This window comes from Odocoileus virginianus, chromosome 28 (genome assembly GCF_023699985.2).
Source record: "Odocoileus virginianus isolate 20LAN1187 ecotype Illinois chromosome 28, Ovbor_1.2, whole genome shotgun sequence".
NCBI classification, from domain to species: Eukaryota; Metazoa; Chordata; class Mammalia; order Artiodactyla; family Cervidae; genus Odocoileus; species Odocoileus virginianus.
The window spans coordinates 24,475,445-24,499,375 of NC_069701.1; the positions used below are offsets into that span (position 1 = coordinate 24,475,445).

A 23,931-nucleotide genomic window follows, 5' to 3' on the forward strand; every position below is an offset into this window, starting at 1 on the left:
TCTGAATTCTGTGGTGCCCATATATAAGCATTTTTATAGACTTATCAGGCAAAACACAGAATGGAAATTTTAGTTCATCTAATTGAAGTCAAGACATCTCTGCTGTGGGTATTTTATGTCTACCTTAAATCTTCTTATGACATGCCTACCACATGGTATAGTCAGTGGGGAATTCTTCTTTAGCTGTTCTGCTGACCTTCTTTGAAAGCTTTTCTGCTTAAGGCTTTTGTTTTATTGCCATTTTCTCAATGGATAATCTTTTTCTTGTTGGATTTATACTCTTGACCCCAGAAGAAATATGAAGGTCTCTGTCTTACAGATGGTATCAGAACATTAAATCTGTTGTCAATGACAGTTTGCAAATAATATAAAATTATTTTTTGCTTTTTACTGTTGAAGAAAAGAAATGTATGCCCTTCTTTGCATGGGGGTTATTTGTTTTAACTTAAAGACGAAAAACACTTTAGCAGCATTCTAAAATAAACATTTACCTGCTTTCTACATAGGAATTGATAGTAACCACTTTACCTCACCCAGTTGTTATGAGAATCAAATGATATGTCTTCATTTATTCATTTAGCAGCTGTTTACTGAGAATCTATTAATTGGTAGACATGCTAGATTTAAAGCATACAAAATATGGAAGATATGAGCCCATCTTTCAAGGATCTTAGTAGAGAGATTCCACTGACTAATGGAGAGGCAAATAAATGAATAATTATAGTGTGATATGTTAAGTATTACAAGACAATAGAGCATGTGATTAAGAACCGGGGGAGATTAGTGTTCAAGTCCTAGCTCTGCTGCCCACCAGCTTTGTGACTTTGGGAAAGTTACTTTCTATTAGTCCTAGTTTCTTCTCTATAAAACAGGTAAAAGAGGAATATACACCTCAGAAAGTTGCTGTGAGGATTAAATGAGGTAACATGGCAAATGAACTTAGTGTAGAATCTGGCATGTAGTATGTGCTCAATAAATGTTAGTTGCCAAATATTTAAGGGAAAAAATAGCACTAAGTTTTACATAAAATATTCCAGAGAATGGAAAACAGGGATACTTGCCACATAATTATAGAAGCCAATATAACCTTAAAATCAACCTGTCTTGGATATTAAAAGATAGCAATATTACAGACTAATTTCTTTGATCAACATAAATGTAAAAAATATCAAGTAAAATATTAGTAAAATCTTTCTTCTAATGTCAGTAGAAGGAAAAAACTAGAAGGAATGAGAGCACAGAGACTGTTTTGAACTCAAAGTTGGGGTCCCTGTGTGGCAGCACAGGGAAGACTTCCCGGGCTGAGCTGTGAAGGGTCAGAGGAAGGGTATGACAGCAGGAACCGGCTGGACCACGAGGAGGCAGGAACTGCAGCAGAAAGACTGACACTGTGAAAGGCGCAACACGGGAGGACATGACTCGTCTGAGTGGGTGTGACTGCAGCTGATAGAATGGCAGGAGGTAAGCCTTGTGAAATGAGGAAAGGTTATAAAGAACTTCGTATGTTATAAGGATTTGGGATTTTATCCTGAAAATAGGAGTCACTTAGACACATTGTGAGGAATGGGTAAAATGGCTAAGACTAGATATTAGGAGATTATTCTTTTTATTTTACAAATGAGAAAATGAGCCCCAGAGAGGTTAACTAAGTTGCTTAAGATAAAGATCAACTTAACAGTGGCAGAACTGGGATTCAATCCTGAATTTATTCAATTCTATCACCTAACTGCTTTGAAGTTTGTAACTTCATTAAGTTATAAGCCAGGGCCAGGGAGGCAGTGAGGAGGAGGCAATTTTAAGAGCAAAAGACGTAGAATTGATAAGATACTGCTAGAGGAGAATTCAAAGATAAGTTCCAGGTTTATGGCTTAGGTCACCCTTAGCCCATTTACCTAATGAACTGCTTTGAAACAGATTTTCCAGCAAGGAGGTAGAGGTGGAGAAGATAAGTTTAGTTTGGGGCAAATTGGATTTGAAGTGCCTAAAGGAAATTCAAGTAGAGCATCCAGTAGGAAATATTATTTTTAGTAATGATTTCAGGAATCACTAAGGAAGAATACTATCAGAATCAAGCAAGAGAGAAAAAGGTTGAATAGGAAAACAGGATTGGCAGGCAGAGATTTAGACTGTGCTAGATTAGACCTTAATCCTGTTGTACTGAAGAGGAAGATTTCATTCATCTCCTTAAGTTATTTTTCTAGCAGACACCTCTTTAAACCCCTGAAATAAAGCTACTTCTTATTCTTGAATGCAGAGTTCCCTTTATTTGACAGTGTTAGTGTTGGCAGATTTCTGTGATTGCTCAAGAAGTATGAATTCATAGAGCCAAAAAGTCTTCAATTTTAGTTCTAGATCTCTATTACAAAGTTTAACTTTGTAAAGGATTAGTGGCATGACCTTATATGAAATATGGCTAATGAGAGATTTTGAGTTGTTGTAATTATAAGAATGTATTTTTAGTGTACTTTGCCTGTGATACTGCTTTCTCTTCAGGCTTCTTTTCAAAATGTAAATGTTGCCTTCTACTTGCTGTTATGCAAACACTCAGTATAGCAAGTTGACAAATCAATTTGCAGAGTTTTATATTCTTATCCTCTTTTACTGAAAGTTTGACATTGGGTTTAGCATGACCCGAGAACCACTGTAATTGTATTCACGTCAGTGCCCTGGGAAAAACCCCTAATGTTGACATCTTGATTTCCAACCTAATTAAGGTTCTGTTGTGTGTATCAACTAAAAGGTATATTTACGCAAGAAGCTTTAAAGACATTTGAGAGGTTTATAAAGTAATTGTTTTTATCAACTTTTTAAGTTGGTTTTGCCAATTTTTATTGTTAAGATCCTTTCTGAAACTACTGTGTGGCAGTAGTTCTTCACTTGAGAATCTAACCAAAGCTGTGGATCCTTTTCCCAGATAAATACCTTTGAGACACTCAAGTGGAATGTCAAACTGGCAGGCAGTTAAATAGGTTTAAATCTCAGAGGAATGGTCTTTGCTGGAGCTGGAGCTTAATGAGTTACAGATGATAGGGGTGGTCGCAGAATCAGATGGTATGCAAAAAGTCACCTAGGGAGAAGGCATAGAATAAGAAATGGAGAATGCCCTCTTCTAGAGTAAGAAATAGACATGGTATACTTCTGCTTATGTACTATGACCTTTTTGAGGGCCACAAACTATTTTAACATCTAAGATATTTTGCTCCCTCGAATCAGTTTTTGCTGCCTTGGGTATAATGTCACCCCTGTTGAAAATGTAAATGCTAGATGGATTAACCTGTAGGCCACCAATGACCTTAGGGTTTTTTTGTGGAGTGATTGATGGGTCTTAAAAGCCGTATTGGAGGGAAGAGGAGATCAGAGAGGAAAAGGCTAGACTCAAGATGTTTGACTGTGAGAAGAGGACTGACTAGGGGGGAGAAGGGGAAAGGGCTGATTCCATCACTGCTAGTAATTGTCCTGTTACCAACAATTTCCAGTAATTTCCTGTTACCCACGTTTGAGAAACAATGCTGACATGTTTCCTTAGCTCTTAGTTTATAGGTATAGAGAATAAATGGTATAGAGAATTATGTGTGTGTGTGCTAAGTCACTTGAGTGTGTCTGATTCTTTGTGACCCTATGGACTGTAATCCTCCAGGCTCCTCTGTCCATGGAATTCTCCAGACAAGAATACTGGAGTGGGTTGCCATGCCCTCTTCCAGGGGGTCTTCCTGACCCAGGGATCGAACCAGCATCTCATATCTCCTGCATTGGCAGGCAGGTTCTTTACCACTATTGCCACCTGGGAATCCTGTGGAGAATTATACCAGTAACTAAACCGTTATGTTATTATTCACTTGGCTCCATTTAAGTTTCACTCTTGAAAACCTGAGGCTTCCCTGGTGGCTCAGTGGTAAAGAATTCGCCTGCCAATGCAGGAAATGAGGATTTGATACCTGGGTGGGGAAGATACTCTGGAGAAGGAGATGGCAACCCACTCCAGTATTCTTGTCTGAGAAATCCCATGGACAGAGGAGCCTGGTGGGCTATAGTCCATGGGGTTGCAAAACAGTCAGACACAACTAAACAACAGCAACAATTGAAAACCTCAGTTCGATTTCTCACCTGTAGAAAAATCTTTTCACATTTGCATTTTTCACCAGCTCAGGAGTTATTGAATTAATCAAATATGAATGTCCTCAAAACATTTACTTTTTTAAACTGGCTCTCTTTGGGAAAAGATCTTTATGTAAATAGATCCTTAGTGAAGGGCACCTATGATCCTAGGCTCATATTTAAACTTTTATACTTTTTTAACCTCTTCCTTTTGTTCTCTTACTTATATCATGCATTATATTTTCAGAGAGCAAATTGATGTATATTTTGAAGTCAATTGTGGGGAATTCCCTGGCAGTTCAGTGGTTAGGACTCTGCACATGTACTGTAGTGAGCACGGGTTCAATCCCTGGTCAGGGAAGTAAGATCTTGCATGCTATGCAGCATGGCCAAAAAAAGAAAATTCAGGTGTAAATAAGCATGTGTGCTGTGGCTCTTCTCCACATTACCTTTCTCATGTTCCTAGTGCACTGCCTGATACGCCTTTATATCTTGATCCTTACTAGGAATAAAACATCTCTCTACACAAGTTGGAGTATTTAGATTTCTTACTTCTACCTTGTTCCAACTTTATATTGCATTTGAGTTTGATTGTGATCCCCTTCATGGATCACAGCCTTGTCATGGTGAAGGGACTTATATAATGCAGTGAAGCTATGAGCCATGCCATACAGGGCCATCCAAGACAGACGGGTCATAGTGAAGAGTTCTGACAAAATGTGGTTCACTGGAGGAGGGAATGGCTAGTATTCTTGCCAATTCTCCAGTATTCTTGCTGCGAGAACCCCATGAACAGTCTGAAAAAGCAAGAAGATATGACACTGGAAGATGAGCCCCCCAAGGCCAGAAGGTGTCCAGTATGCTACTGGAGAGGAGCCGAGGACAATTACTCATAGCTCCAGATAGAATGGAGTGGCTGGGCCAAAGCAGAAACAATGCTCAGTTGCAAATGTGTTTGGTGGTGGCAGTAAAATCCAGTGTTGTAAAGAACGGTATTGCATAAGAACCTGGGATGTTAGGACCATGAATCACGGTAAAGTGGACGTAGCCAAGCAGGAGATGGCAAGAGTGAACATCGACATCTTGGGAATCAGTGAACTAAAATGCAGGGGAAAGGGCGAATTTAATTCAGATGACCATTATATCCACTACTGTGGGCAAGAATCCATTAGAAGAAATGGAGTAGCCCTCATAGTCAACAAAAGAGTCCAAAATGCAGGACATGAGTGCAGTCTCAAAAACACCAGAATGACCTCGGTTCATTTACAAAATAAACCATTCAATATCACAGTAATCCAAGTCTATGCCCCAACCACTAATTCCAAAGAAGCTGAAGTTGACCGGTTCTGTGAAAACCTACAACACCTTCTAGGACTAATACCAAAAAAAGATGTCCTTTTCATCATAGGAGATTGGAATGCAAAAGTAGGAAGTTTTGTCAATAGAACACACTGGTCATAGCAAACACCCTTTGCCAACAACACAAGAGATGACTCTGCACATAGACATCACCAGATGGTCACCGTGCATGCTCAGTCGTTTTTGACTCTGTGGGACCCCATGGACTGTATCCCGCCAGGTTCCTCTGTCCATGGAATTCTCCAGGCAAGAATACTGGAGTGGGTTGCCATGCTTTTCTCCAGGGAATCTTCCCAACCCAGAGGTCGTACCTGGGCCTCCTGCATTGTAGACAGATTCTTTACCATCTGGGCCACCAGGGGTTGGTGGCTATCCCAGATTGTCAATATCAAAATCAAATTGATTATATTCTTCGCAGCCAAAGATGGAGATGCTCTATACAGTTGGCAAAAAGAAGCCCTGGAACAGACTGTGACTCAGATCATCAGTTTCTTATTGCAAAATTCAGGCTTAAATTGAAGAAAGTAGGAAAAACCACAAGGCCATTCAGGTATGACCTAAACCAATCCATTACGATTGTACGGTGGAGGATCGAATAGATTCAAGGGATAAGATCTGGTAGACAGTGCCTGAAGAACTATGGATGGAGATTCTTAACATTGTACAGGAGACAGTAACCAAAACCATTACCAAAAAAAAAGAAACGCACGAAGACAAAGCGGTTGTCTGAAGAGGCTTTACAAATACTGAGGAAAGAAGAAACCGAAAGGCAGGGGAGAAAGGAAAAGATGTACCCAACTGAATGCAGAGTTCCAGAGAATAGCAAGGAGAGATAAGAAGGCCTTCTTCAATGAACAGTGCACAGAAATCGAAGAAAACAACAGAATGGGGAAAACTAGAGATCTCTTCAAGAAAATTGGAGGTATCAGGAGAAAACTATGTAAGGATGGGCATGGTAGCGAGGACAGAAGCAACCTAACAGAAGCAGAAGAGATTAAGAAGCGGTGGCAAGAATACACAGAAGAACTATATGAAGAACTATACGAAAAAGGTCTTAATGACCTGAAAACCATGATGGTGTAGTCACTCACGTAGAGCCAGACATCCTGTAGTGTGAAGTCAAGTGGGCCTTAGGAAGCATTACTATGAAAAAGCTAGTGGAGGTAATAGAATTCCAGCTGAGCTATGTAAAATCCTAGAAGATGACGCTGTTAAAGTGCTGTACTCAGTTCGTCAGCAACTTTGGAAAACACAGCAGTGGCCACAGGACTGGAAGAGATCAGTTTTCATTCCAATCCCAAAGAAGGGCAGTGCCAAAGAATGTTCAAATTGCTGTACAATTGTGCTCATGTTACATGCTAGCAAGGTTATGGTCAAAATCCTTCAAGCTAGGCTTCAGCGGTAGGTGAACTGAGAACTTCCAGATGTATAAGCTGATTTAGAAAAGGCAGAGGAATCAGAGATCAAATTGCCAACATTCGTTGGAGAAGGCAAAGGAATTCCAGAGAAATTTGTACTGTTGCTTCATTGGTTACACTAAAGCCTTTAACTGTATGGATCACAACATACTGTGGAAAATTCTTAAAGAGATGGGAATACTAGACCACCTACCTATCTCCCGAGAAACCTGTATGTGGGTCAAGAAGCAGCAGTTAGAACTGGACATGAAACAACTGACCGGTTCAAAACTGGGAAAGGAATACAACAAGACTATATATCATCACTCTGCTTATTTAACTTCTATGCGGAGTACATCATGTGAAATGCCAGGCTGGATGAATCACAAGGTGGAATCAAGATTGCCAGGAGAAATATCAACAATCAGATATGGAGATGATACCACTCTAATGGCAGAAAGTGAAGAGGATCTTCTTTCCTCTTCCCAGAAAGTGAAGGAAGCTCTTTAGAGCTTCTTGATGAGGATGAAAGAGGAAAGTCAAAAAGCTGGCTTAACACGAAACATTTGAAAACCTAACATGACATTCGGTCCCATCACTTTATGGCAAATAGATGGGGAAAAAGTGGAAGCAGTGACAGATTTTATTTTCTTGTGCTCCAAACTCACTGCAGACAGTGACTGAAGCCTTGAAATTAAAAGACACTTGCTCTTTGAAAGGAAAGCCACGACAAACCTAGGCAGTGTATTAAAAAGCAGAGATATCACTTTGCCGACAAAGGCCCGTATAGTCAAAACTCTGCTTTTTCCAGTAGTCATGTACAGATGTGAGAGTTGGACCATAAAGAAGGCTGAGCGCTGAAGACTTGATGCTTTTGAACTCTGGTGTGGAGAAAACTCTTGAGTAGTGTCCATTGGACAGCAAGGAGATCAAACCTCAAGTCCAAACCTAAGTCCATCCTAAAAGAAATCCACCCTGAATATTCATTGGAAGGACTGATGCTGAAGCTAAAGCTCCAAAACGTTGGCCACCTTATGCAAAGAGCTGATTCACTGGAAAAGACCCTGATGCTGGGAAATATTGAGGGCAAGAGGAGAAGGGGACAGCAGAGGATGAAGTGGTTAAGATACCTTCGCCGACTTCAGTGGAAGACAGTGAAGGATAGGGGAGCCTGGCATGCTGCAGTTCATGGGGTCCCAGAGTCAGACATGACTTAGCAACTAAACAATGACAACAACATACCATAAAAGCTTTTTTTATGTTCTAGACTGTTTGAGGAATACTCCTAGTAGACTTATAGCTCAAGAAAGAATGAAAAGTGTGCCCAACAGTTATAAGAAAATCCTTGTTTAGAATGGACTTGTCACCTCTACTGGAGGTGACAGAATCTGGATGAACTTAGTTGCACATCAAGTTTCTTGTACTTTTCCAGTGCCTGATCTTTGAGCCTTTGTAGGACAGCTTCCTGGTTTTTAGTGTATACCTGTATCAATCTAACAAAGGAAGCCCAGAATTCCCCTGGAGTAAACAGGCTGCTACAAATGGATGGAAGCCCAGAATTTTCAGCAGACCATGCTTTGTTGAAGAGGTGTGTGAATTGACCTCATACTACTGTTCAGAAAATAGCAGCTCATTTGTTTCAAAGTCATTTTTAGCAATTAACATTATCAGCATACATCTGTAAGTTCTAGTCTTGAATTATATTGCTTTTTTAAAAAAATATTTACTTATTTGGCTGTGTCAGATCATAGTTGTGGCATGCAGGGTCTTTCGTTGAGGTTCCTGGGTTCTCTCATTGTGGCACAGGCTCAGTAGTTGCAGGGCACAGGCTTAGTTGCTTGGTGGCATGTGGGATCTTAGCTTGCCAACCAGGGATTGAATCTGTGTTCTCTGCATTGCAAGGCGGATTCTTTACCACTGAACCATGAGGAAAGTCCTGAATTAGTTATATTTCTTAACAAAAGCTCTTAAATTAGGTTTTCTGACAGTTTTCTCATTGTACAACTAGAAGGTGTTTTTTGCTCTCTGCTAGAAGGTGTTTTTTCAAAATAAGTATAATTGATGTTCAGTAAACTGCACATATACAATTTCACACGTCCACAGACACACACATGAAATGACTGTTGTAGTCAGCACAGTGAACACGCCGATCACCCTCAGCTTCCGCGTGCCCTCGGTGGTTCCTCTCCCTTTGCAGCCCGCGCTTCCTCAGGCAGCTGCTTGCGTGCTGTGTCTGTAGACCAGTGTGCAACGTGGACTCCTGTGCCCAGCGCCTTGTAGCTTGAATAAATTGCGTTGGAGTGTAGTTGCTGTACAGTGTTCTGTTCGCTTCCTGCTGTCCAGCAGAGTGAGTCAGTCACACGCGTACACGTGCCCCCTCTTCTGTGGGCTCCCTTCCCTGGCCCCCGCGGAGCCCGCAGAGCAGGCTCTCCCCAGTCACATGCTCTGTACTTAGCAGCGTACATGCCAGCCCCAGTCTCCCAGCCCATCCCGTCCCCCTTGGCATCCGTGAGTGTATTCTCTGTGTCTGTATTTCTGCTTTGCACTTAAGTTCATCTCTGTTGTTTTTCTAGATTCCACAGATAAGCAATATTATGCAATATTTGTTTTTTTCTTTCTGACTGAGTTCACCTTCTGTGACAGTCTCTAGATCCATCTACATCTCTGCAAATGGCAGTATGCTGTCCCTTTTATGGTTGAGTAATATTTCATTGTATATATGTATCACATCTTCTTTATCCATTCCTCTGTCAGTGGACATCTGGATTGCTTCCATGTCCTGACTATTTTAAATAGTGCTGCAATAAACACCAAGAGTGCATGCATCTTTTCAAACTATGATTCTCTCTGGATATATACCTAGGAGTGGGATTGGCCCAGTTCCTTTTTTAAAAAATTAATTTTATTTTGTGGAGGTTGCGCTGGGTCATCATTGCTGTGTGTGGGCTCTCTCTAGTTGCAGAGAGTGGGGACTACTCTCTAGTTGCAGCGTGTGGACTTCTCCTTGTAGTGGCTTCTCGTTGTGGAGCACAGGCTGTCAGTGCGAGGGCTTCAGTCGCTGCAGCACACGGGCTCAGTCGTTGCATCTCGTGCGCTCCAGAGCATAGGCTCGGTAGTTGTGGCTCATGGGTTTAGTTGTTCTGCTGCAGGATCTTCCAGGACCAGGGATTGAACCCCTGTCCCCTGCATTGGTAGGCAGACTCCTATCCACTGTACCACAGGGAAGTCCTGGCCTACCTCCTTTTATGCAGAGTAATTATTTTGAAGATTTGTCTTTGTTGTGGTGGTATCAAGAGTTTATTCCTTTTTTTATAGACAGTATTCCATTGTTTGGATATACCACAATTTGTTTATACATTCAAAGGTTGACGGACATTTGGGTTGTTTCCAGTTTGGGGCTAATACAGATAAAGCTGCAGTCTTTGGAAATATGTTACCTTTTCTCTTGGGTGAATACCTGAGAGTGGACTGGATCATCATAGTAGGTATGTATTTCAGTTGTTAAAGAAACTGTCCAATGGTTTTCTAAAGTAGTTGTACCACTTTATGTTACCACCAGCAGTGTAAGAGAGTTCAAGTTCCCTTACATCATTGCCAACGCTTAGTATGATCAGTCTTTTTCATTTTAGCCATTTGAATAGGATATGTAGTGATACCTCATTGTGGTTTTAGTTTACATTTCTTAAGTGACTAAAGAGATTGTACTTTTGGTGTCATAGTCAAGAAATCATTGCCTAACCCAAGGTCACAAAAATTTGTTATTGTTTTTTTCTAAAAAGATTATCATTTAAGTCTGTGATCCAATTTGAGTTCATTTTGTGTGTAGTGTGAAGTAGTTTTTTTGTATATGGATATCCTCTTGCTGAAGTTATTCTTTCTCCACTGCATACTTTAGTGCATTTGTCAAAAGTCATTTGTCCAACGAACAGTAAAAGAGAAGATTGATAAGTCGGACTTCATCAAAATTAAAAACTAGAAAGAAGGTGAAAAAAACAACTAAAGATAGGAGAAATTATTTGCAAATCATTTATCTGATGAGAGACTTGGAGTCAGAATATATAAAAGGACTCTTACAACTCAGTAATAAAAAGATAACCCAATTAAAAAGTAGACAAAGGGTTTAAATAGACATTTCTCCTAAGGAAATAATATATAAATATGGCTAATAAGCATTTGAAAATATACTCAACAGCATCAGTGCTTCTAATGAATATTCAGGGTTGATTTCCTTTAGGATTGATTGATTTGATCTCTTTGCAGTCCGAGGGACTCTCAGGAGTCTTCTCCAGCACACAGTTCGAAGGCATCAATTCTTCAGTGCTGAGCTTTTTTTATTGTCTAGCTCTTACATCCATACGTGACTACTGGAAAAACCATAGCTTTGACTATATGGATCTTTGTAGGCAAAGTAATGTCTCTGCTTTTTAATAGACTGTCTAGGTTTGTCATTGCTTTTCTTACAAGGCGCAAGCGTCTTTTAATTTCATGAGGATGTTGATCAAGTCTATATCTTTGCCATGTTTATGCCTGGTTTTTCTATCAGTCATTGAGAGAGGGTATTAAAAATCTCTGCCTTAACTGTGGATTTATTGTATCTTCTTTGCAATTCCATAAGCCTTTGCTTCATGTATTTTGAAGCTCTTTTATTAGATACATAAATGTTTGGGATTGTTATGTCTTCTCAGTTAATTGACTCTGTAATTATGAAATGACCTTTATCTCTGATAGTTTATTTTCTCTGAAATCTACATTGTCTGATATTAATATAGCTGTTCCAATCTTCTTTTAACTAGTGCTAGCATATTTTTTGCATTTCTTGTATTTTTAATCTGTTTCTTTTTATTTAAAGTGCATTTCTTGTCAGCAGTGTGTAGTTGAATCAAATCCTACAATTTTTCCAGCCCAGGTTGGATGCATGAGACAAGTGCTCAGGGCTGGTGCACTGGGATGACCCAGAGGGATGTGTTGGGGAGGGAGGTGGGAGGGGGGAATCGGGATGGGGAACACATGTAAATCCATGGCTGATTCATGTCAATGTATGGCAAAAACCACTACAATATTGTAAAGTAATTAGCCTCCAACTAATAAAAATAAATGAAAAAACAACAAACAAAAAACAAATCCTACAATTTTTATCAGATCTGACAATCTCTTCCTTTTAATTGGATGTTTAGACTATTTACTTTTAACATGATTATTGGTAGGGTGTGATATGTTACCTTGCTGTTTGTCCCATTTCTTCTTAGTTCTCTTTTTATACCTTTTTTGAATTACTTTTATATTTTTATGATTCTATTGCATCTCCTTTTTTGGCCTGTAAGCTATGACATTTTTGTTATTTTATTGGTTGTTCTAGGATTTATAGGGCTTCCCATGTGGCTCAGTGGTAAAGAATCCACCGGCTAGTGCATGAGACTCAGATTCAATCCCATGGAGTAGGAAATGGCAGCTCACTCCAGTATTCTTGCCTGGGAAATTCCGTGGATAGAGGAGCTTGGCAGGCTCTAACCCATGGGGTTGCAAAGAGCTGGACACAACTGAGAGACTGAGCATGCCCACACTAGGGTTTATAGTTGTACATCTCTTAACTCTTCACACTCTACCTCTAAACGATATTATACTATTTCACATAGAATGTAAACATTTTAATGTAAGAATCTTAGAGCAGTGTACTTCCATTTCTCTCATCCAACCTTTATACTGTTGTTATACATTTTACTTTTACATATAAAATACATTGTTATTTTTGTTAAAGAAGTCTGTTATTATTTAAAAGAGATTTAACTAATAAGAATCTTATACATATTACCTAAAGTATCATTTTGTTCTTGTCTGAAAGATAACCTTTAACATTTCCTGCCATTGTGGGTATACAGGCATACCTTGTTTTACTGTGCTATGCTTTGTTGTACTTTGTAGATACTGCATTTTTTTTTTTACAAATTGAAGGTATGTGGCAACCTTGTGTTGAGCTAGTCTGCTGGTGCCAATTAGTTTTGAATTAAGGCATGTACATTGTGTTATCATACACTTAAAAGACTACAGTGTAAACAGAATTTTATATGCACTGGGAAACCAAAAACTTCATGTGATGTGCTTTATCTCAAGCTTCCCTTTATTATAGTGGTCTAGAACCAAGCCTGTACTGTCTCTGGGTTATGCCCTTACTGGGGATGAATTCTTTCAGGTTTTGTATGTCTAAAAACAACCTGATCTCATTTTTTTCCCTTCATTTATTCATTTATTTATGTGGTGTGGTTTTTTTTTTCTTTTGATGGTAAAAAAACATGTATAATTTACCATTGTAACCATGTTTAAGTGTGGTTCAGTAGTGTTCATAAACAAATAAACATATCCATATTGTTGTGAATATAGTATGAGGTGATAATCTCATTGAGATTTTGATTTGCATTTGAATGAAGATTCGTGATGTTGAGCAGCTTTTCTTATGTTTGTGAGTCATTTATAGATCATCTTTGTAGAAATATCTATTCCAGTCTTTTACCCATTTTTAATTGGATTCATTGCTTTTTTGTGTTCTTTTTAAATTTTTGGATTGTCTCCCTGTGGTTTATTTTGGATAATTTCTATCATTATGCTTTCAGATTTAGTTCTGCAATGTTTAACCTGCTAGAAATCCCATCCAGTGTATTTTTTTTAATAAAGAATTTATTTTTATAGAGCAGTTTAGGTTCATGGCAGAATTGAGAAGAAGGTAGAGCAATTGTCCATATGTACTGTCCCCTGACATTCAGAGCCACCTCCATTATCAACATCCCCCACCAGTGTGGTACAACTAACACGTGATAAGCCTGCACTGATACATCATTATCAACCAAAGTTTATAATTTACACTAGGGTTCACTCTTGGTGTTGCACATTTACGGGTTTGGGCAAATGTATAATGACTTGTATCCATCATTAAGTATCACATAGAATAGTTTGACTACTCTGAAACTCCTTTATGCTCTGCCTGCTCACCTTCTTTCCCCCTCTCCAACCCCAGCTTCTGGCAACCACTGATCTTTCACTGTCTCCATTGTTTTCCTCTTTCCAGAATGTCATATGGTTGGAATCATACAGTATGTAGCCTTTTGAGATTGGCTTCTTTCACTTAGTAATAGGCATTTATGTTGAATGTCTCTTCATGACTTGATAGCTCATTTCTTTTTAGTACTGAATAATATTTTGTTGTTTGAAAGTACAACAGTTTATTTATCCATTCATCTACTGAAGGACATATTGGTTTCTTCCAGCATTTGGCAAATAAACTATTTCAAACATCCATGTGCAGGTTTTGTGTGGGTGTAAGTTGTGTAAATACCAAGGGGTACTCCTGGATTGTGTGGTGTTTGATTTTGTCAAATGCTTTCTCTATATCTTTTTATAGAATCGTGATTTTTCTTATTTAACTTTTGATGTGATCTATTACATTAATTGATTTTTTTCATGTTGAACCAGCCTTTCATTCTTGGCCTAAATTCCTTTTGATCGTGATATATGTGTGCATTGTTAGATTCGATTTGCTAATATTTTTGAGGATTTTTGCCTCTTGTTCATGAGAGAGATTGGTAATACTTTCTAATATCTTTATCTGGTTTTGATTTTAGAGTAACGCTGACCTCATAGAATGAGTTAAGAAGCATGCTTTCTGCTTCTGTCCACTGAAAGAGATTGAAGAGGTTTGGTGTAATTTCTTCCTTAATTGTTTGGTGAGCCCATCTGGGCCTGGTGCTTTCTGTTTTGGAAGGTTGCTAATTATTAATTCTATTTCTTTACTATATAGACTTATTCTCCAATGTATTTTTTATTTCAGAAATTGTAGTTTTCATCTTGATAAGTTGATTTCAGTCTTCTTTATGTCTAAACTTTTTGAACATATAGGATCTATTAATAGTTTTACTATCTTGTTTTAATGTCTTTCTATGCTAATTCTAATCACTGTCTATTCTAGGTTGATTTTGAGTGATTGATTACTCTCTTCATTATGAATTGTATTTGCCTGCCTCTTTGCATGCCTGGTAATCTTTGATTAGACATCCAACATTGAATTTACCTCATTGGTTACTGGTTATCTTTGTATTCTTATAAAATTTTTCTGAGCTTTGTTTAGGGATGCAAAAGGAAATGGCAACCCACTCCAGGATTCTTGCCTGGAAAACCCCATGGACAGAGGAGCTTTGCGGGCTACAGTCCTCGGGGTCGCAAAGAGTCGGACGCGACTGAACAACGAGCACTTTTATTTAAGTTACTTTAGGGCTTTGCTTTTACGGTGTTGGTTGTGTGTGGAACAATCGTTATTCCCCACTGCTGAGGTAAAGTCTCCCTGAAAGCTCTGCCCAATGCCTGTACATGGTGAGTTTCTCAAGGCTTACGTGGTGGGAAGTCTCCCTTCTGTGCTGTGTGAGCACAGGACGCTGTCCGCTGTTCCTCCTTTGGATGGCTCTGTCCTTGGTCTCAGGTCTTGTCCTCACATGCATGCTCAGCGCTCTGCTGTGTATTCAAAGGAGCCCCCCTGGATCTCTGGGGTTCCTCTCTGAGCAGCTCTCTCCCCTGGGTTTCTGCCGTAAGTACTCTGGTTGCCTTTGTGTCCCTGCACTTTCAGCGTCATCTCCCCAGCTCAGCAGATCTTCCAGGCCCCACCTCAGCTCGCCTGCCCTGTGCTGCTGCTGCCTGGAAACTTCCAAGGCAGTAAGCTCGGGCACTTGTAGGACTCACTGCACTTGTTCTCCATCTGCCAAGGATCACTGTCTTTCATTGCTGAATATCCAGTGTCTAGCAAACCATTGTTTTTTTTGTTTGTTTGTTTTTGGTCTGGTTGGTTTCTGGGTTGATTTGTTGTTTTATTTATTTGGTTGTTTAAGGTGGTAGGGCAAATCCAATCCCCGTTAATCCATTTTAGCTAAAAGCAGAAGTCCTGTCTACTTGTAATTTTAACCTCAGAAAGTTCTTGTGTTAGATTTCTTACAGGAACACTCTCTTGGTAGTAACTATTGGTCATTTCCATTCAAGAGACTATGTGTACACATGAGCAATGAGATAAACGTAAATAGCCAGCAGGGAGTTTTGAGGCTTTTCTAGGGTTGTTAAACTGATTTCCTGACTCCCCTCTTTCTGGGAATTTCTTGAGGTATTTGGATCTAAAAGCTAATTCTAAATAATGACTTGATGAAATTCCTAACCATGTTATGATTTTATTCTCAGAATTAAGAAAAAGAAAGAACAGCAACGTTATGCTGAAGAACAGAGGATATTAAGAATGAAATCCCATGAAGAACCATGTTCAGAGGAGAAGATGAGTGATATATTAGCCCAACTACAACTTGAGGAAATAAAAGGAGCCAGAGAAAAACAACAGCAGAAAGAAAAAGAATACCAAAGGTACTTTGGAAAGTTCTGCATGAAATTTTGGCCCTGGAGGAGACTTGTTAGGAAGTCGATATTCTCATTTTCCTTAAAATGAATTGACTGTGTCTTTTTATGCTTTAGGAAGTACAGAACTTCATCACATTTTTTTTTAAGACTTTTTTTTTGATGTGGACCATTATTTAAAGTCGTTATTGAATTTGTTACAGTATTGTTACTGTTTTATGTTCTTTGGCTGTTTTTGGCCATAAGGCATGTGGGATCCTAGCTCCCGGACCAGGGATCGAACCCTCACCCTGTGTATCAGAAGGTGAACAGATTTCTTGATTGCCTGATACCTCTCTGGAATAGCACTACATTTTTCCTTCTACGCTTCCTAGTACACAGAGGAAGGGTTGAGGCACAGTGATATGAAATAGTTTTAACAGTTCAAGCTAGGAGTAAAACAAGGACTCACGCTCATTCTCTTTTAGTGGTTTACTTTGCTTGGTCATTCTGTACTTTTGTAGATATGTAGAAGCTTTAAGAGCCCAGATCCAGGAGAAAATGCGGCTATATAATATTACTTTACCTCCACTCTGCTGCTGTGGTCCTGATTTTTGGGATGCTCATCCTGATACCTGTGCCAACAATTGTATTTTCTATAAAAACCACAAAGGTAAGTGTCTTCAAGGAATGGTTGGAGCCTGGTGGCAGATAAAAAATAACAGGGGTAAAAGAAGTGATTGTAGTAGAAATTAGCATTTATTGACTAAGTGCTTATTATATACCAAAGACTGTTATACCCCCTTTACAAAACAACTCTGAGGCAGTAAAAATAATTATAGTGAGTTATATTTCTCTTAGAGATATGTTATCTTCTTGTCTTCATTTATGCTGGGGAAATAGTTCTAGCCCATTGTATAGTAATGAGACTAGGGTTGCAGGTTCTCCTGTAAATGAAGAAGATTAGAGGTTTATAGCTATCTAAGTTAGGCCTCTGTCCAGTTGAATACACTGTTATCCAAATTCTTCAATGTTATCTAACATAGACTTATCTGTATATTATTTATAATGTGTGTATATCCATATTAGACTGCCAGTTCAGCTAGGGGTCACTGAGAAACATGAGGACCAATATAAACTCTGTTAGGAATACCAGCTAGAAGAAATGGATTCATTTCCTATTGCCACTAATATTTCTGTTTCCTGTCCATTCTTAAGTGTATTGATTTACATAGTATAGAGATTATAGAGGCTTCATACACACACCAAAAATATTGGCGGTGTTTGTACTCCTAATGTTCCATCTGCGATACGAGTTTCTTATCAGTCCTGTGAATTATGTTTTAAAAACACACTTCTGATTGTGCCGTTCCCCTATCATCAGACCTGTAGGACTTACCACTGAAGTGCAAAATACAGTGCATAACCGGCATATTTTCTCTCTGGCTCCAGGCAACACTCCAGCCATGTCGAACCTGCTATTGTCAGTACACACCACATTATTTAAAAATACATCCTTGTACTCCCACACACTCATTTCTTTGCCTAGAAGGCCTCCTTTTCTTTACTTCTATTAATCCTTCAAGACCATCTTAAATGTTACTGATTCTTTTTTTTTTTTGGAATGTTGCCACTTCTGGAAATCTTTTTCATCCTCTCCCAGTTTCTTTCTCATTTTGAACTTCATGCTGTGATGACATTTTGTATATGCCTCTGGTTTGGAAATAGTGCACTGCAATTTAATTTTTGTGTCCATCCTCTTATGATTTTTTCTGTAATCATAGAGTACTTGGCATGTGATAAATACTCAATACTTATTCAATGAATTGTTAAAGTTAATGCCTATGAGACTGGGCAGAGAAGCAGTACTAATAGGAAGAGGTTGGGAGAACTGTTTAGAATCCTACTTCATTCATCACTATGTTAATCTTTATTTGCAGCGTATACCCGGGCACTACATTCAGTCATCAATTCCTGTGACATCCCTGAGGGGAACTCAGATCTTCGAGTTGCCATTCATAATTTTGCTTCTGCACATAGACGGACTTTGAAAAACCTGTAATAAGAATCTGAAATCAACTGTTAGTATTTCAACCTTCACTTAAAATCTACCCCAAGAGATTATTTTAGGAAAAATTGTCAAAGTGTATAAGATGTGTAATCTGGAAAGAAAGACTGTCCCACACAATTGGTATCTTTTTAATTAAATCGTGACCATTACTTCACTCTGTGCTTGGGACCAGGATTGAAAAATTGGGTTACAGACTTGTCTCATTACTGTAAACCATCTGGTATGTATTGTTTTAAAAATGATCACTCAGGCTGGTGAGGTTTCTCTCACTTTGCTCTGTTCTGCTTAGAAGAGATTATTAAAAATCTTTGAGGTTGTCTCATTTATTATCTTTATATAACTGTACCACTTGAATCTTGGCAAAATTGAAAATATTTGGATGAAGGAGAAGAGAAGATGAAGAAATGAATTTCTGAGCACCAGTGGCCATCTATATTGCTGTTAGCTTTTCTGGTTGTGTACAGCAGTTGGAGATGAGAACAATCTGAATTTGATGTACGTTTTTTCCTCAGAATTTTTTCTCTCATGTTTTTAAATTTATTACCTCTTTGCCCATTCAGTGACGATGAACACAGGACTTTTAACTTTTATAATTTTTATAGCAAAAAAAGGCAAATAAACCCTCTGCCTTTTGAGCATCTTTTATGTGAAATAATTGTGAGCGACATTTGAAAAAGTGAATCTGAAGTCAAAGAGAGTAAAGTCCTACTGTATTTTCCTATCTCTAAAAAATCTGGTGAATGCCATACCTACAGAGCAGGTGAAATGAAAATTGCTGTAGTTAGTACGGATTTGTTATTTGTTTACAGTGTTTCTTGACACAAAATATGAAAAGTTTTAACATTGTGAATTAAGGAGAGGTACTGACATTTTCTTTTTCCTACTTCTAATGGTCAGTGTTGAAAAAGCACTTAAGTTATATCTCAGAAAACACCTAAACATCTAGCTAGGTCATTGAAAATAAGTGTCAGAATTACTTGTGTGACAAGATTGACTGGTTATTTAATCAGATTAATTATCCAGTTAGTCAAAATCCTTATGCAACTAAATCCTTGCTTTAGCCTTTCTGAGTTGTATTTTTTAACACCTTCATTGAGATATAATTCATATATCGTTTGATTCACCGACTTGAAATGTATAATTCAGTGGTTTTTATTATACTCTATGGTTGTACAACCATTACCACTATCACATTTTAGAACACTTGTCACTCTAAGGAGATGCCAGTGTGATCCAGCAATCCCACTGTGGGTATATATCCTAAATAACTGAAAGCAGAATCTTCAACAAATATGTTCATAGTGGCAAGAGGTGGAAACAACCTAAGTTTCCATCAACAGATGGGTGGATAAACAAAATGTGGTGTATACATAAAATGGAATACTCTTCAGCCCTAAAAAGGAAAGAAATCCTGTCATGTAGTGTAACCTGTATTAGCCTTAAGGACATTGTCCTAAGTGAAGTAAGCTAGGAACAAAAAGACTAATACTGTGATTCCATTCATGCTAGCAACCTAGAGTAATCAAATTCAAGCGGATAGAAAGTGGAGTGATGGAGACTTCCCTGGTGGTCCAGTGGTTGGGAATGCACCTTCCAGTGCTTGAAACACGGCTTCGATCCCTGGTTGGGAAACTAAGATCCCACATGCTGCAGGGCTGCTGAGGCCCCACACTCTAGAGCCCGTGCTCTGCAACAAGAGAAGTGTGCATGCCGCAACTAGAGAAAAAGCCCGTGTGCTGCATCAGGACCCAGCACGGCCAAAATTTAAAAAAGGAAAGTCGAGTAATGGTTGCCAGGATCTGGGGTCAGGAGGAAATGGGAAGTTATTAATGAGTTGAGTTTCAGTTTTGCAAGATGAAGAAGTTCCAGAGGTCTCTTTCACAACAGTGTAAATATAAATACACTTAAGATACACTACTGAAAAGTATCCTTAAAATTGGTTACAACTGTAATTTTTATAGTTTCTTTTTTTTAACAATAATCAAAATTTTTTAGAATAGAAAAGAAAAATCCCATACCCACTAGCAGTTGTTTCCCATTTTCTCCGCCAATCACTAGCCCACTTTCTGTCTCTCTAGATCTGCCTGTTTTGGACTTGCCATATAAATGGAGTCATGTAATAAATAGTCTCTTGTGACTAGAGTCTTTCATTTAGTATCATGTTTTAAAGATTTCTCTATGTTGTAGCTTATATCAGTAATTCATTGCTTTTTATTGCTGAATAATGTTCCACTCTGGATATACTCCATTTCATTTACCCAGTTGATGAACGTTTGGGCTCTTTCTACCAAAAAAGAGCTGCTATGAATAATGCTGTTATGAAGATTTGTTTACAAGCTTTGCTGTGTCTTTATTTCTCTTGGCTATATACCCAGGAGGGGATTTGCTGGGTCATGGTAGCCTAATGTTGAACATTTTAAGGAACTGAAAACTTTTACAAAGCGTCTGCATCATTTTACATTCACACCAATTGTGTATAAGGGTTCAGATTTTCTTCACATTCTCCAACTCTTATCCTTATCTATCTCTCTGATTATAGTCATCCTAAAGGATATGAAGTGGTATCTCATTGTGATTTTGATTTTCTTGATGGCTAACAATGGTGAGCGTCTTTATTTTTCTGATGGCTAACAATAGTGAGCATCTTTTCACGTGCTTATTAGCCCCTGGTATATCTTTTTTGGAGAACTGTCTTTTCAAATCCTTTGCCATTTTGTAATTGGCTTATTTATCTTTTGATTATTGAGTTCTGAGAGTTGTTAATATATTCTGCTTAAGGTCCCTTATTAGACTTAACGGTTTGCAAATATTTCCTGTTCTGGGGATTGCTTTTTCACTTTCTTGATGGTTTCCTTTGCAGGACACAATTTTTAAGTTTTGAGGAAGTCCAATTCATCTGCCTTTTCTCTTGTTGCTTTGGTCATTACCTAATCCAAGTTCAGGTCTTCCCTGGTAGCTCAGTGGGTAAAGAAGCTGCCTGCAGTACCGAAGGTACAGGAGATACAGATTCAATCCCTGGGTTGGGAAGATCTCCTGGAGGAGGGAATGGCAACCCCCTCCAGTGTTCTTGCCTGGAGAATCCCATGGACAGGAGCCTGGTGGGCTACAGTCCACATGGTCGCAAAATCGGACACGACTGAAGTGATTGAGCACCTGTGCACACAATCCAAGCTCACAAAGATTTACTCCTGTGTGTTCTTTTAAGAGTTTTGTAGTTTTAGCTCTTCCACTGAGGTCTATGATCTGTTTTGAGTTAATATTTATGTATAGCATTAGACAGGCATCCAACCTCCTTCTTTTGTATGAGGATATCTAGTTGTCCCAGGATCATTTGTTCAAAAAACTATTATTCACTCCACTGAATTGATATGACACTGTTGTAAAAAGTCAATGGACCATTAATATTAGGGTTTATTTCTGAAATCTCATTTCTATTCCATTAATCTATGTATTTATACTTAAACCAAAGTATTCTGTTTTGATTACTGTAGCAAGTTATGAAATTGAGAAGCATGAGGCTTCTATCTTTGTTCTTCTTTTTAAAAATTGTTTTGCTATACTGAGTCCCTTGCATTTTTATACGAAATTTTAAGATCACCTTCCTGCCTAAAAAGCTAGTTGAGATTTTGATCAGGGTCACATTGAATCTATGAATCAGTTTGGGAATTGTCATCTGATTCATGAATGTGGGATGTCTTTCCATTCATTTCTTCCAACAATGTTTTTTAGTTTTCAGAGCATATAATGTGTACTTTTCTGTTAAATTTATTCCAAAGTATTTTGTTCTTTTTGATGCTATTTTAAATGGAATTATCGCCTTAATTTTATTTTCTGATTGTTCATCATAAGTGTATAGAAATAACAGTTGAATTTTGTATATTATAATAGCTCAGTTGGGAAAGAATCCTCCAGCAGTGCAGGAGACCCCAGTTCAATTCCTGGGTTGGGAAGATCCGCTGGAGAAGGGATAGGCTACCCACTCCAGTATTCCTGAGCTTCCCTTGTGGCTCAGCTGGTAAAGAATCTGCCTGCAATGTTGAAGACCTGGGTTCGATCCCTGGGTTGGGAAGATCCCCTGGAGAAGGGAAAGGCTACCCACTCCAGTATTCTGGCCTAGAGAATTCCATGGACTCTATAGTTCATGGGGTCACAAAGAGTCAGACACGACTGAGAACTTTCATATTTCAGTCTTGTATCTTGTAACCTTTCTGAACTAATTTTTAATGTCTTTGTTCCTGTTCTCATCACATTATCTCTTGAATATATTGTAGTAAGACTTATCTGCCTTTACCTCTCCAGTGAAGAGGGTTTTCAAAGCCATCAGTGATTTCCACATTGCTAAATTCAATGGTCATTCTCAAAGTTTATCTTGACCTGCCATCAGAATTAAACACAATTGATCACTCCAGTTTTTATTGAAATATCTTACACCTGGCTTTCACAACCCCCGAAATTTTAAGTGTACCCCAGGGCTCAGTCCCTGGACCACCTTTACTCTCTACACTTGCTCTTCTGGTGACCTGTTCTAGTCTCATGGGTCTGTTATCTGTATACTGATAACTCCTACATTTATATATCTGGCATAGACCTCTCTCTGAAAATCCAAACTTTTAACCTGAACTGCCTACTTAACATTTCCTCTTCATTGGTTCCCCTCAGTTTGCTCTTCCTATAGTCTTCCCCATATTGGTTACTTAGAAATTCCATGTGTCTAGTTATTGAGGTCAAGAACCTTGAAGAAATCATTGATTTTCCCCACTCTGTCTCTTTCATCCTTCACTTCATCAGCACATTGTGTCAGCTCTACCTGCAAAATACATTTCCAGTTCACATTACTCCTGCTGTGAGATGCCTGGTCCACACCACCATCGTCTCTCTCATAGATTAACTTAAGAGTTGTAAGTAGTCTCTTCCCAGGTGGCTCACTGGTAAAGAATCTGCCTACAGTGAAAGAGATGCAGGTTCAGTCTCTGGCTGGTAGGATCCCCTGGAGAAGGAAATGGTAACCTACTCCAGTATACTTGCCTGAAAAATCCTATGTACAGAGGAGCCTGGTGGGTTAAATCCAAAGGGTCACAAAAGAGTCAAACATGATTTAGCAACTAAACAACAACAAAATAATCTCTATTTGTACCTGTGCACTTTCTCAATACAGCAGCCAAACTTAACACATCCAAAACCAAACCTCATGATCCCCACTCTCTACACACAACACACACAAAATCTGGTCCCACTTACTTCTCACACTTTATCTCCCACTGCTTTTCTCCTTGCTTGTTCTGCTGAGCTACACTGACCTGGTATTTGGATGGACATTCCAGGGACTCTTGCTTCAAGTCTTCTTTATTAGCTCGCTGTCTGTCTGGAGACACTTCTTCCTCAGATAATTTTTGGATCACTTTATTCCTTATCAAGTATATTTTAATTAGAGGACATTCTGTGTGTGTGTGTGTGCGTGCGTGTGTGCACTCAGTCACCCAGTTGTGTCTGACTCTTGTGACTCCATGGACTGTAGCCTGCCAAGCTTCTCTGTCCATGGAATTTTCTAGGCAAGAACGTTGGAGTGGGTTGTCATTTTCTCCAGAGGATCATCCTGACCCAGGGATCGAACCTGTGTCTCCTGCATCTCCTGCATTGGCAGGCAGATTCTTCACCACT

At 38.8% G+C, this 23,931-nt stretch overlaps 1 protein-coding gene across 6 annotated transcripts in view; it reads left to right on the forward strand.

The window, feature by feature from the left end:
• Positions 1–18,911, forward strand: part of CCDC15 (coiled-coil domain containing 15) — a 47,216-nt gene extending 28,305 nt beyond the window's left edge. For 3 of the 6 annotated variants that reach the window (XM_020894959.2, XM_020894957.2, XM_020894960.2), the window contains 3 exons: positions 16,056–16,232; positions 16,727–16,875; positions 18,143–18,911. In XM_020894959.2, the coding sequence (XP_020750618.2) occupies positions 16,056–16,232; positions 16,727–16,875; positions 18,143–18,264 (448 nt within the window). In that variant the 3' untranslated portion in view covers positions 18,265–18,911. Of the gene's footprint in view, positions 1–1,207; positions 1,452–14,461; positions 15,205–16,055; positions 16,233–16,726; positions 16,876–18,142 lie in introns of those variants that run through there. The other 3 variants (XM_020894963.2, XM_070457339.1, XM_020894961.2) reach the window with 3 other exon arrangements.
• The last annotated feature ends 5,020 nt before the right edge of the window (positions 18,912–23,931 follow it).